Below are 15075 nucleotides of genomic sequence, written 5' to 3' on the forward strand. Positions count from 1 at the left end.
TTGAGAGATAAAGAAATTAGGTCTTTAAGGATGACACCACCCCCCCAACAGCCCTCAGGGTAAGGATTGTAAATTAGGCCCTGGGGGCATAAAAGGTTTTTTTACAGAAAGTGGTGAAGTAGAAACTTAAAAAAGGGCTCATTTGATTGGAAATTGTGAGAGCTAGTGCTCTTTTTTTATAGTCGAAAGTGATTGAAGGGCAACGAATCCCCCTCTCATGCCCACCATTTCCGCAAACACATCCAATAAAAATTTTGAGATAACCATTTTGTTCAACATAGCTTAAAGTTCTGGAAATTAAGTCTTTGAGGATGACACCCCTCCCCCCAACCCTCAGGGCAAGGGTTGTAAGTTATGCCCTTGGGGCATATAAGTTTTTTTATAGAAAGTGTTGTTGCAAAAACGTCAAAATTGGCTCATTTGATTGGAAACTGAAAGGGCTAGTGCCCTTTTTAATAGTCTGATTGGAGGACAACTAACCCCCTCTCACACCCACCATTTTCCAGAACATATTCAAATCCAAATTTTGTATATAGCCATTTTGTTCAACGTAGTTCAAAGGTCCAGAAATTATGTCTTTGAGGATGACAAACCCCCCACAGCCCCCAGGGAAAAGGTTGTAAGTTATGACCTAGGGGCATATAAGGTTTTATATAGAATCTGTGGTTGTTGAAGCTTCAAAAATGGCTCATTCAATTGGAAATTAAGATGGCTAGTGCCCTTATTAATATTTAAAAGCGATGGGAGGGTGAATGCCCCCCACACCCATGATTCCCCCCAAACACTTCCGATCAACATTTTTATATAGCCATTTTTTTGAACTTAGTTGAAGGGTCCAAAAATTATGTTTTGAGTATCACAACCCCCTTAAAGCCCTCTGGGCTAAGATTGTAAGTTATGCCCTGGGGGCATATAATGTTTTTATAGAATTCATTGTTGTAAAAACTTTAAAAAAAACGGTCATTGGATTGGAAATTGAGAGGGCTATTGTCCTTTTTAATACTCAAAAGTAATTGGAGGGAGAATCCCCCCCATACCCATCATTTCCCCAAACATTTTCGATCAACATTTTGATATGGTCATTTTATTCAATGTAGTTAAAAGGTCCCAAAATTATGTCTTTGAGGATGACAACCCTCCCCCATAGCCCTCAGGACAAGGGTCCTAAGTTTTGCCCAGTGGGCATATAAGGTTTGTATAGAATGTTTTGTCGTAGAAGCTTCTACAGCCTTTTTATTAGTTTAAAGTGATCAGATGGCAAATGCCCCCCCCCTCATGCCAATCATTTCCCCAAACACTTACAATCAAAATTTTTGAGATAGCCATTTTGTTCAGCATGTCAGAAAGGTTTGGAAATTATGCTTTTGAGGATAAGAAAAAACCCCCAGCCCTCAGGGCAAGGGTTGTAAGTTATGCCCTGGAGACATATAAGGTTTTTACAGAAAGTGTGGTCATATACACTTCGGAGGGGGCTTATTGGATTGGTAATCAGACGACCTAGTGCTCTTTTTAAGAGTCAAAGAGATCAGAGGGCATTTACCCCCCCCCCCCCCACAAACACAAACACGTCATATTGTCCCGAAATGCATCTAATAGAAATTTTGAGATAGCCATTCTATTCAAAATAGTCTAATTATCATATAAAATGGCTTTTGGGGTTGAAACAAACCCCAAAGATTAAGGGCAAGAGTTGAAAGTTATGCCCAGGGGGTAGCCTATTTAAGGTTTTATGGAAGGGATGATTGTTTAACTTTAGAAGAGGCTCAGTCTTTCTCCCTGAAAAAATAGACTATTTTTAAAATAAATAACAGAGTTGAACTCAAAACGAGCAGAAATTAATATGAGTAGGGGTCTGAACCCCATGCTTTCTAAAAGCCAGAATGTAATTTGCATTTTACTGAAAAAAAATTCTTTTAAATGTTTTCACTTTTATAATTTTAAGAAACCAAAAATTAATTAAGATTTTAAGGAATAAATATCAGCATATATATATTCAACTGACAATGCAGATTTTTTTCAGTAAATTCATTTGATTTTTTTTCAGTAAAGTACAAATTATATTCTGGCTTTTAGAAAGCATGAGGTTTAGAACCCTAGTCTACTCACATTAATTTCTGCTTGTTTTCAGTTTGACTCTGTTATTAATTTTAATTTCTGTTCGTTTTGGGCTTTATTTATTTATTGATATTGATTTGTGGAATTTCTATTCTTGACAGATTATTCGATTTTTTTTTTGTTGATTTTTGGTTAAATGGATTTCTTTTTTTTTTTTTTGAAAAACTTATTTTGTGGAAAAAAGTTTTTTTTTAATTAATTTCTTACAAAAGGCAACTCCTCCTCAAAAAATTTTGGAGAGCAAATACTAAAGATCTGGTCAGTTAAAGAAATGATCAAACCAATTTTTACTTGGCAAACATGACCAGAGCTATATGACAAAAATCTATTGTTATTTCTTGGTTTTTTGGAAAATTTAAAATCCAGATTATCTTCATTTTTTTAAAGAAGAACATCAAGAAAAGGAAGTTTCCCATTCTCTTCTAATTCAACAGTAAAATTCAAATCCCCCCCAAACAATTGATATGTTCTAAAAATTCTTTTAATTCCTCCTCCCCATAATCCCATAATGAAATTCTGTCACCCATATACCAGCCCCAAAAAAATATGTTTAAAAAAATGTGAATTTCATGCAATTATTTCAATATTTTCCACAAAAATATTAGCTAATAATGGAGATAAAGGGGCTCCCATCAATAAACCATTTACTTGTTCAAAAAATTCCCCTCTGAATTAAAGAAAATAGGAGAACTTATTGGACAACCTTACTAAATAGGCCTACACAATTACCTATGGGCATTGTTTCAATGCCCATAGGGCATTGAAACAATCTTTCAGTTTCGGGATGGATGGGATATATCATCTAATATAGCCTTTCTGTTTACAAAACAAAAAATACATAAATATAACCAAACAACTAAGAAAAAAATTTACTCAAAATGACAAAATAAAACCCAAACAAAGAAACAACAATGACAAAGATAGAAAACTACAAAAAAAATTTACTTACATGAACTAGCAAGCCAATTCCCATCTGGACTAAACTTTACAGATGATATTGCCTTTGTATGACCGGCAAGGGTAAACTTAAGTGTATAATTAGGCTTCTGAAAATAAGAAGCAACAATTATAATCAAAGAGAGCCCATAGTTTTTAAAATCAGACAGACAACAGAAAGCCATGTTTTACAACACACCAAGGAAGTTACCCCCCTTTGGTTAATGCTTTAAAAAAAATTAAACAGGACCAGGGCCATCACATGTGGCCGTCACCCTCTACCTAATATTGTCTGTTAGTTGATAAAATCATGGTGTAAAGCACCATTATTTTACAGACTCTAGCATTAAATGACAGCCGGTCAGCAAAATCCTCCCCCTCTCTACACACACCTTTTGCTAGCAATACCTCAGAGAATATCACTTCTAAGTTCTATTAAAAATGTCATAAGACTGAAAATGTAGTCTTATTATTATTGTCTTATAACAAATAAACTACTATACAAAGTAAAAATGGTAGTTTGTTAAAGAAACATCAAAACAAATCTTATTATATTTGGCAATTGTTGTGCAAATGGGTGCTTAGTAGGTTGCTATGGTGCATGCTGTCCTCACTTGACATTGTGCCAGCAAAGATCTGTCAAGATGCTAGTTCTTGGTCAGACCCACATCATAGTCTTTTCTAATTTCTTTATCAGTGACTATTTTTGTTGTCCTATTTTTTGTCTTTTTTTTGTGTTAATCCACTATTTACATGTAGGCTATTCTAAAAAAACAAAAGAGAAGAGAGGCAAAAATGTGGCTATATAGGGCAAAAAAAAATACTGGAAGAAACAAACTGAAAATTTTGAGAAGGCAACTGCTTCCCTTTTTCAGCAATATTACAGAAAGTTCAAAAAAAAACTTGTTCACATATTCTGAGCAAAATGGGAGTGATTTAAACCAGAAAAAAAGAACAGAACAAATAAAAAGACAAAAACCCACAACAAGGACATCAGAATGATATAAAACCCAAGTTTAAAACCCAAGTTTTAATTCAAGGCAATAAATTCGAATCAAATTAGGTCAGCCACTCACTCAAAATCTAATGACTTACAATTTAAAATTAACAAATAACATTTCCCTATTTTGCTTGGAATATATGAACTACATTTTTTTCTGGGGGGAGGGGGATCCTTTCAAAACTTTCCCTTTAAAGCTTGAATAACAAGAGTTTTGTATTCTTAATAGACACATTAATTGGTAGTCCCAGATAATTTAATGTATGTATAAATTTATTGTCCATCATAAATGTAAAATAAAACACTGATGGAGTAGGCCTATAAAGAAAGAAAATGGAAAGAAACAAATAAATTCTGACAAATACAAACAGAACCAAAACAAAGAATAACAGACAAGAAGAAAAAAAATACAAATATAGACCAATCTGTACATGTGACTGAGGATGAACTGACTAGAAGGGACTCATTTGCCATAGACTTTGAGAGAAATAACATAAATTAATGCTTTTGAAGCTTCTAACAAAAGGTCTCTGTTGGAAAGACTACATTGCAGAATATTTACAGGAATTTGAAATGAATCAAATTCTTTAGCCAACAAAACAGAACCATCAGATATATGGCTGATATCAATAAAATGATCAACCAGGAAAGGGGGAATATATCTAGTGGTTGTTTGGATAATGTTATTAAATAAAGCTGGAATAATAACCAACCCATGTTTGACCCCTCTCTTTACTGGAATATAATTGGTAAGGTGGATACCAGAACATACCTTAATGTAAGAATGTTCATACCAATGCCATAAGCAAGAGCAATGAAAGGGTTGACATCATTGCAAAGAAAAGCAAGAATAGCATGAGAATGAAAGATAGCCAGAGGCTTAGGAAATGTCAAAGGATTATATATGCAAACTTTCCTTAGCCAAATGGTGCTACTTAATGACATTGAGGGTTACAGCATATGCATTTTGAACTCTAATGCTACTTCTGATCTCAAATAGATTGTCACTAAAATTGCAAAATACATTAATAAGCAGGAAGCACCTTTTCAAGAAGATAACTAATTAATGAATAAACTTTAATTTGCCAATACAAACTACAAACCAAACGGTCTTTATTATCTTTTTCAATACAGGTTACAATACTTTCTCAAAGGGCCTTGAGCAAATATTGCTGAGAAATAATTACCTGGAACAACAGGGAAGGGTGGTCAATAATGTAAAATGTGCCATGCTTTAGATGTCTTTGAGTTTTGCAGGAGTAACAAATTATGCAAGACATCAAAACATCATGGAACAAATACATTATTAGGGTGATGTGTGAGTCCATCAGGAAGGGGATGCATTGTCAGCGTAATGATTATTATTCTGAAAAGGACCAGAAAATAAAGAGTCAAATTGTATTATTTTATTTATTGAAATGTGTCCTTCGGGACAGCTGTAACTAGATTATTACCAAGGTCAGTACCCTTTGAAGAGAAAAGTGGAGTTACAAGATTCAAATAACATTCCCAGTATATCATTAATGCTCAACATGCTTTCTTGAGTTTCATTCACCTAAGTCAACTACTTTCTAAGATAGCAAAAAGCCTCTAATGCTGCAAGGTAAAACCCCTGATGCTTGAGCAGTGCCTGATCTTGGACAGATACCCTGATTAAAATGTATATTCCCTAAACATAGACAACACACTCCTAATTTAGGACATTATGCATATAGGTTTAGATAGTTGGTATTGGCTGATAATTAGGACTAGACTAGTTGGGATTTGCTGACAACAATCTTGGAAAACTTTTGGTTTTTCAACATTTAAATTTGGACAAATCTTACTCCAGCCTATAACCTAACCAATAAACACAATGCTTCCATTTCATAATAGGCTACTTATCTTAGATTAAATCAGTCCAAGATTGACTCTGTATGTGATTCTTGTGTCCAAGATTGGGTAAATAACTTGATTAACAGAGTATTCAGATAGCTAAGAAACAAACTTACCCCTAAAATCAGAATTTCATCCTGAACTCAAATATGACATTTGTTTCCATTGTAAATTTAATTATAACCTTGCCTTACCTAACCAATTCTTTCTAAATTTATCCAAATATATTGCCTATTTTAGGCTTATATATTTCCTATGCACTTATTATTATTATTTACTGAAAACCTATCTTTTTAAAAAAAAAAAAAAAAAAAAATGACAGAGCACTACAAAGAGAAAAAAAGAACTGAACAAAAGCAAAATATCACTAGGCCTATACAAATATAAAAAGGTAATTAGAGTTGACAATTTATGGGTAAACCAGTTATAACAAGATTGATGTAAACTCAGGTATATAAGCTATGCCTGTAATTTGAGAAAAAGGCTATCTTTGAGAGTCTGTAAAGGGCTTAAAATTGAATTTTGCAACAGAAATAAATGTCATATTTGTTTAGGATTCAGAATGAAATTTTGATTGTAATGTATGTTTGTCTCTTAGCTATCTCAATACTCCATTAATCAAGATATTTACCCAAGATTGAGCAGGTCTGAGCATTTTACAAGATTGGGCTTAATCTTCAGACGAGGGTCCAAGATTAGGCTCCACTGCTGTTTATTAGTAATTTGAAATAGAGTGTTAAAAATATGGTTATCATATATATGGCAATCATGTACTTTTACAAAGATTTTGAAAAATCCAGGTCTAGAACAATCTAGGCTACTTTCTATGTGGTAATGAAAGAGATTTCACAATGGTGATTAATCATCTATCTACTAGGTATCTTACCCTCTTTTAAAGACCATGCTTATTAGCCAGGTAAATTATATTAACGGACTATTCAGGTAGCTGAGAAATAAACTTACCTTTATAGTCAGAATTGCATCCTGAATCCAAATTTAGCCTGTATTTTCATCTTAAACGAACCATATCCCCACCACCCTCATGAGCAAATATACTCTCAGAAGTTGTATATCTCGGGGTGGGGGTGAAGTTCATTTCAGATACAAATACATGTTAGATTTGGATTTAGACTGCAAATCTGACTTTATATGTCAAATTATTTCTTATCTACCTAAATAGTCCACTAATATAAACCTTGGTAAAGTTTATATTACCGGACTATTCAGGTAGCTGAGAAATAAACTTACCTCTATAGTCAGACGTGCATCCTGACCCCAATTTTAGCTTGTATATTCATCATAAATAAAACATACCCCCACCTCCCTCAGGTGCAAATATACTCTCTGATGTGGTATATATCGGGGTGGGGTGATTCTCATTTCTAATGCAAATACATGTTAGATTTGGATTTAGAATGCAATTCTGACTTTATATGTCAATTTATTTCTTATCTACCTAAATAGTCCATTTTGCTTCTAAGCTTCTTTAAAAACAGCAAAACTAATATCATCCAAACAAACACTTTATGGCAGCTACATATACAGTTTTATAAATACCAGATAAATAGCACTTAATTTAAAGAAACTAATCATCCATATCAAACTCTTAATCATCAATTTTTGATGCACTAGGGGTGTCACTGACTGGTGCTCTTGGAGCCCTATCGATTCCAGGGTGGATAGAGCTTGGCAGCTTCAATAAAAAAATTATGAAGTTGCTTATTTCGCTCCAAATTTTGCACAAATAAGAAGCGCAACACATACTACTCAATGTTATGCTGTTTGCACCCCTGGTCTTTTAGAGTGCTTTTTGAAACATCTTCATAGACTTTTTATATTTTGAGCATGAATTGAACAGTCCTGTGGATCAACAAATTTGGCTGAATGATTGATTTGATAATGAGTATATTCATGGCTGGACAATGTACTATAAGCTCCCCATTTATGACTGTAAATAACACTTCCAGGCTTAATATATTTTTTTTTATAATAGAAATTAAAGTTTCTTTGGAGGCCTTCTTGGCCATCAGTCAGGGCTATAATAATTTTTCTTTTGCTCTCTCTATTCCACCAAAAACCCAAACTGCCATTTGCTGCAATTTGAATTGAAATATAGTAAATCTTGTTAAGCAGTCAGCTGCAAAATCTTCTCTTTTTGGTCTTTGGGATGACATAGCTCTTGCTGCATTTCCACATATTTTCAGATGCATAATAGTTGCATGGTGTATTGCAGCTTTGGCACATTACTAGTGATGGTAAAACACCATGAGTCCTGAAAACGTTGTTGCTTGCTTTATTATTATTTATAAATCTGTTTATTGCAGTATAGTATGGCATTTCACATGACTGGCACATAGACATTGTTTAATAACTGGCAATGCAGTATAGTATGACATTTCACATGACTGGCACATAGACATTTTCTAATAGCTGGCAATATACAAATCAGAACAGCTGAAAAGGATATTTTTCTATCTGAGTAATCTGAATTTTTTTCTAGGTTTCAGCCTAAATATAACCAAAGTCCAAATTCTACACTGTATCTTGGTTCTGAATCAAGAACAAACTAAACAGGCAAGACCTATTTTGTACAGCTTCACCCAAAACTAGGTTAAGTTATGAAACTAGGTCACTTTAAAGTGACCTAATTTATTTAGTGGTATGTATTTGTATTAGACTCTGGAGCCATGCTGGAACATCAACTGAATGCTGCCAATAAAAGGCCCGGTTTACTGCTGCTGAAGTGCTGCAATGCTGCCGGCACAAAAAAATTGGTTCCCCAAACCCCCCAAAATCAATCAATTATGGTGCCATCACTGAAGTGTTGCAATGCTGCTGGTGTGCCACATGAGGCATGCATGGCACTATGAGCATCCAGTTTCAAACAGTTTGTGGTAGCAAACTATAAGTAAGGAGCTACTACTACTACTAACAACTCATCACAGCACCAAGCTGCCTGAGGCCAACACAGCTAAGCATGCTCCTCCTCCACCCCAATCTATTCAAAGCCTCCCTTTTTACACCCACCCACAAAGTTCCCATTTCCTTTAAATCTTTCTTTATGACATCCTCCCACCCCAGATGGGGACGACCTGCTTTCCGTTTAGCCCTAGATGATTGGCCAAAAAGAACAATCTTTGGCAATCTGTCATCCTTCATCTGCACAACATGCCCTAACCACCTCAACCTTTCTTTCATTATAGACCTAGAAAGCAGTATTGAACCACATTTTTTGTATAGCCTATTGTTTGAAATACGGTCAGTTAGCCAGGTACCCAGAACAATCCTTAAGCAATTTCTCTGGAAAACATCTAGCAAATCTTCATCTGCTTTTTGGAGCGTCCATGCTTCAGAGCCATATTTGACCACTGTCATCACTGTAGCTTCTAAGATTCTAATCTTGGTTTGCAGACTTATCTTCCTATTCTTCCAGACTTCTTTTAACTATGAAAAACACCCTAAGACTTGTATATTCTTCTTTTAATATCTTCACTACTCCCAACGTCATTGTCAATAATGATACTGGGGTAAGTGAAGCTGCCCAACTGTTCAATCCTTTCATTACCCAACGTCTACTTTTCATATTCACATATTCCTAGACCAGTTCAATAGTAATCAAAACTCTAAAAAACTGAAATTTGATACCAATAGAACATCAATAGAATCAGATTTTTATCTGAGTGACCTAGTCATAACTGTAATAAACAGATTTATAAATAATGAAGAAGCAAGCAACAAATTTTTCAGGACTCATGGTGTTTTACCATCACTAGTAATGTGCAAAAGCTGCAATACACCATGCAACTATTATGCATCTGAAAATATGTGGAAATACAGCAAGAGCTACATCATCCCAAAGACCAAAAAGAGAAGATTTTACAACTATTCAGTATCTAATAGAAAAGGGAGTTTCTTGCATCAGGCAAGGATTAAGCCTCATCAAATCCTGATATTTATAAACCAATTTCTGCCAGATCATTGGGACCATCAAACAGTTATTGAGGAACTCCAGATAAGTAAAAAATCAAGCATTGACTGGAGGTCTTTTTGCTCAGTAGTTCTGATGGCCTGGAAAGAAAACCAAGAACCTATAGGAGGGCAGGGTGTTGAAGTTGATATCAATGAAACTCTAATGGCAAGAAGAAAGTACAACAGGGGAAGGATTTCATGGCAAGTTTGGGTTTTTGGTGGAATATAGAGAGAGAGAGCAAAAGAAAAAATATTGTAGCCCTGACCAATGGCCAAGAAGACCTCCAAAGAAACAAGTAAACTTTAATTCCTATTATAAAAAAATATATTAAGCCTGGAAGCATTACTTCCTCAAAATATAGATGCTTCATATAGGCCTATGCTTCAAAAAGGACTCTAAAAGACCAGGGATGTAAACAGCAGACATGGAGCAGTATGTGTTGTGCTTCTTATTTCTGCAAAATTTGCTCAACAAGATTTAGTATTTTACATATCAAATCACTGCTCAACAAGACTTAGTATATTTCAATTCAAATCATAGCTTTCAGAAAAATTTAGTATTTTTGAAATTGAATTGCTGCCATGCCATTTCTGCAAAAAAAAAACCCAGGAAAATTGAAGAAACTTAAAGAAGCTTAGAAATAATTTTGAAAATAATTTGCAATAGAAATGAGTGTTATATTTGGACTCAGGATGAAATTCTTCTATAGTTTGGGCAGCTTCATTTGTTTCAGGTGCTCTTCATATATGATTTCTTTTAGTCCAAAGAATTGTTTAGTGGCAGGTCTCTGTACCTTTTCAATTTTGATAGCATTGCCAATGTATGAAGCCAATGTGCATATAGCCTAGGGGTAAAGTTAATTTCTGACACAAATGCATGTTAGATTTGGATTCAGGATGCAATTCTGACTTTATAGGTCAGTTTGTTTCTTGGCTAGCTGGATAATCCATTAATAAAAACTTTGGTAAAGTTTATAGGCTATTAGGCCTAATGGACTATTCAGGTAGCTAAGAAATAAACTGACCTATAAAGTCAGAATTGCACCATGAGTCCAAATCTAACATGCATTTGCATCGAAAATTAACTTTGTCCCTATTCCTATATGTACCAATTTAGGGTATATATTTGGAGGTTAGGGGTTAATTGCCTATAGCTAAACCTTATCCCATTAGCCTAAGTAGGCTAGCCTATACTAATATTTGAGTAGTCTACTCACAGATGGTGGCTTTGAGGTTGTTGACATCTTGCATTCAAATTCTTAAATTGTAAAAAAATATATAACAAGTTCTAGCATTCACAGAAAAGAAGTAAACTAGCCTCTCCAGCCTACAATATTTTTAAATCTGTGATCATTTCAAACATAGTTGCCGAATAGCTAGCGTCAGGGGAAATAAGCATAGATCTTACCACTATTTTCCGATTGAATCTTCATTTTCAAAAAAAAAAAAAAATACAAATTGTTATAAAATTTACCTAGAAAATGCTTAGGGAGTTTTCTTATGAAATTTTACTAGAATTTTTTCTGATGGCATTGAAAGAAATTAATTGTGTTTTAGAATAAATAGCAAAAAATAGTCCAATTTAGTGTATTACAGATAAAATAAAGCCAAATTTTAGCCTTAATGGTTATGTAAAGACTCATTTCGATCGGATCCATCCAAATTATTCCGTTATGGTGGCGCTTTTTGCAACTTTATCATTTCCCATATGTTTCAATCGGCGTGGTTTATTGGTCAAAAGTAAAATATAGGGCGGACCAAAGCCAACCAATGTAATTTATTCTTGTTTAGCATGTAGGTTTGACAACTTCGGTCTACGGAAATTTTACTGCGATGTACTGAGCCGACGGCTTTCTGATAAGATTTTGAAGTGAGATTGAAAAAAGAAAGAAATAACGGCAGAACAGTTTTTGGCACCTGGTATTTTTTTCAGGTTTAGCTGTAAATCTGAAAGGCTTGTTTTCTAGTCAAATTACTAGTTTTTTTCCTTCAAGGATGCTTGCACAGTATAGTTGATTCGGGTTAGCTAGCAATCTTTAGGGCGATTGAAAAATATTACAAAAGAAAATAATTTCTATAATTTCACACTACTTTTCCATTTACAAAAAAAAATAATGAGAGAAAAGACGGATTTAAACTGAATTAAGCTTCTTCCACTGCTCTATTCAAATTTAACCCGTTTTTTCTGTCGCATGCTTGTTTTAAAGTCAATAATCTCTAGGTTGTTTTCCCCGTCGGTTAAGTTTGTAGAGCATTGTTGACAAGCTTTTTTTTAGGTGATAGCTTTCTTATTACAAAACAAAACATTTGTTGTAAAATAAAAGATTTCATATATATCCATACCAGACCGCCAGAACCTGAACCTTTCTTTAAAAAATCACAGTTTATATATAATCCAATATGATCATCTCTATCTCACCCATTATAAAAACCCGGACCGGAGTGCGAGTGCTCCGGAGAACGTTTTTACAGATATAAACATCAGCGAAGTCAAATTAGCGGGATTGCTGGTTTGTCTGTTTCTGTCTTTTCCAAAAAAAGTGAATTGAAGCACTCGGAAATATACTAACCTGAATTCACGCTAATTCAGAAATAAGCGGGAGGAGCTTTTGAAGACCAGAAATGATCTGCGATAAGCTTACTGGTATATTCTGTCTACTTTGTTAAAAAATATACAGATGTAGAAGTACAGACCTCAAACAATGTGGTAATGGGAGGTTGACCGTAGGTACTTCAGAGGTATATATTTTTTTTTATTTCAAAACATTTTCGAAAACGCAAAATCACCTTTGTACCTTAGAAACTGGTTTACTCCGTAAGGAGCCAAACATAAACGATATTTACATTTTATGCCAGAGTCCCATCAAGGTCACGCTTGTCGACAAAAAAAAAAATATGAATGACCAAAGCCGTATCCAAGTGGGAGGAGTTGCCGGGTTTGACCCATCCCTCCCCTAAGTTTTGTCTTACTCGTAAAAACTTACCAAAAATTATTTACACTCATTTTTTTTTTATTTTTTTACCCCCCCCCCCCCAAAAAAAATCCTTCCACCCCAAAAAACAATCCGGGATACGCCCTTGCGAATGATATGTGGTTGTTCTTGATTTTAACGTCGAACTCATATTTAAGAAGCAGAAACCTAAGATGGCAAGAAACTGGTTAGAAAAGATTGCAACACTTAATGGTTTCCAACTATTCGTGAAACTAACGAACAATTTACTCGTTGAGAAGAGTTTTATTCATAGCTCATATCATAGTTTTAGCACTAATTTTCCCAAGATATATACAACAAAGCAAATGTAACACATTAGCAAGATACATATTCTTATTGTAGGCTAGTGAGGCAGGAGAGGGTGGTGACAGACGCCTTAAGTAGTGCATTAAAAGGCGCATTAAAAAAAAATACTGAAAAATATTTGTTTGGTTATGCTGATTCCAATAAGATTAGTTTCTTTAACTTTCAAGTTAATCATCAAAAGTTATGAGCCACAGCAAACTCATGGAATTAAAAAAAAAGGGGAATAAACACCCCCAAAAGGCAAGCGATATTCACAATAATCAAACCATCAAATTCAACGTATCAGAGAACCCTAGTATAGAGATTCTATGTACTAGGGTATAAAGAAATTCGGGTACTTTTTGCTCAAATATGGTTGGTCATAACTTTTTGGTCATGGATCAAATATTATGATATAGACAATCGCTTTAAGATCATCTATAAACTATATAGGCAATCAATTTAGGATCATCTATAAGCTATATATTGGTATTCCCAGCTTTAGAGGAATGTTATATAGTGATACATTAGTACCTAGAAAGTCACGCAGTCCTAAAAGAGGGGGAGGGGTGCCATACAGCTCACACAATGTATTTTAGCACTCTCCATTAGTCTCTAGCTAAATATGGAATGAGGTCTAGGGAGAGGCGTTAGGAATTAAACACCAATCTCTCTTCATTTCAAATAAGCCACAGAACTGTGGGGTGATAACTTTCGTCTTGTCGCATAAAGAGGTTTGGTACTTATGTGTTTTCCCGATCTCACTGAAGAAGTGCAGTTAGAAAACAATTCTTACTTCATAACATGCAGAATAATTGTAGCTAATATGTTTGGCCCGGAGACCCGTCATACTTCATCCCTAGACCCCCTTATGTGCAAATAAAATAACCCATATTTTATACTTTCCGTGCATTCTGCCACCCGTAACTTGTTTTTCCAGTTTTTGTTTCGTCACAGTTGGTTCAATTAACAGTTACACGGGTTGAAACAAGAGACGCATTGAGATAACAGACGTGTCAGATTTTTTCTTTGACAAAGTAAAATATATGTTTCATTTTCAAAACAAAACAAAAGGTGGATGGGTTGGGAATTCATGTGCCAGTGAAAATTCCGAATAAAATCTTGTAATAAAATACGACAAAAGTTAAGTTAAGAATAACTACGAGCTATTCGTTATATACGCGATATTACGACATTTAATGTCTGAGCCGCATCCAGTCAAATTTGTCGACAAAAACCAAGTTTTATGAACGATATAGGGTTTTTACATGATTTTAGCGTCAAGCTCGTAATTCAGAAGCAGAAGACAAGAAATTGGTTTGAAAATCTTGCAACACGCATTTAAAAAGTTTTATTCATAGCCCATATCTAGTTTTATCAGCAATAACACAAGACATAACAAAGCCAATATAACATATTAGCTAAATACATTTTTACAAGTATAGACAGTAACGTTATATTGGGCACAAAAAAAGAAAATTAATATCAAACAGTTTTTAGTAAACACTCCAATGATAACTTTGAAGCGAAATGCACTGGTTTACTCTATTAGAAAAATAAACAATTATGTTCATTAGCATATTGTTGAATAAACAAAATAAGAAGGAGAATCAAGGTCAACTTTGCTCTTGTACAGATGTACTTGTCCAAATGATTTATCTCGTATTAAATATAGCTTATTACAATCAATTTCTATTGATTTTGATCACCGAGACCAGTGAAAACCATTCTTCTTCTTATTGGCCGTCAGTATTGAAAACAAATTGAAAATGACTGTAATAAGCTATGTTGAGCTCAAAATTAACTAAAAAAATTCGCTTTCGACTCAAAGCTTTAAAATTTGTTTATAAACTATTATATATTTATCCTGTATTATTTTGTTTCATTAGCATTAACCAAACT

The 15075-nt window shown here is 34.3% G+C and overlaps 1 protein-coding gene across 1 annotated transcript in view; it reads right to left on the minus strand.

The window, feature by feature from the left end:
* The window catches only part of wds (WD repeat-containing protein wds), a 58653-nt gene extending 47403 nt beyond the window's left edge, over positions 1-11250 (minus strand). The window contains exons 1-2 of the mRNA XM_089095148.1: positions 11113-11250; positions 3065-3161 (exon numbers count right to left, since the gene is read on the minus strand). Of these exons, the coding sequence (XP_088951274.1) occupies positions 3065-3161; positions 11113-11139 (124 nt within the window). The 5' untranslated portion in view covers positions 11140-11250. The remainder of the gene's footprint in view (positions 1-3064; positions 3162-11112) is intronic.
* Between the last annotated feature and the right edge of the window lie 3825 nt (positions 11251-15075).

The sequence above is a fragment of the Artemia sp. Qi Xiang Cuo genome, chromosome 10 (genome assembly GCF_049724085.1).
Source record: "Artemia sp. Qi Xiang Cuo chromosome 10, ASM4972408v1, whole genome shotgun sequence".
NCBI classification, from domain to species: Eukaryota; Metazoa; Arthropoda; class Branchiopoda; order Anostraca; family Artemiidae; genus Artemia; species Artemia sp. Qi Xiang Cuo.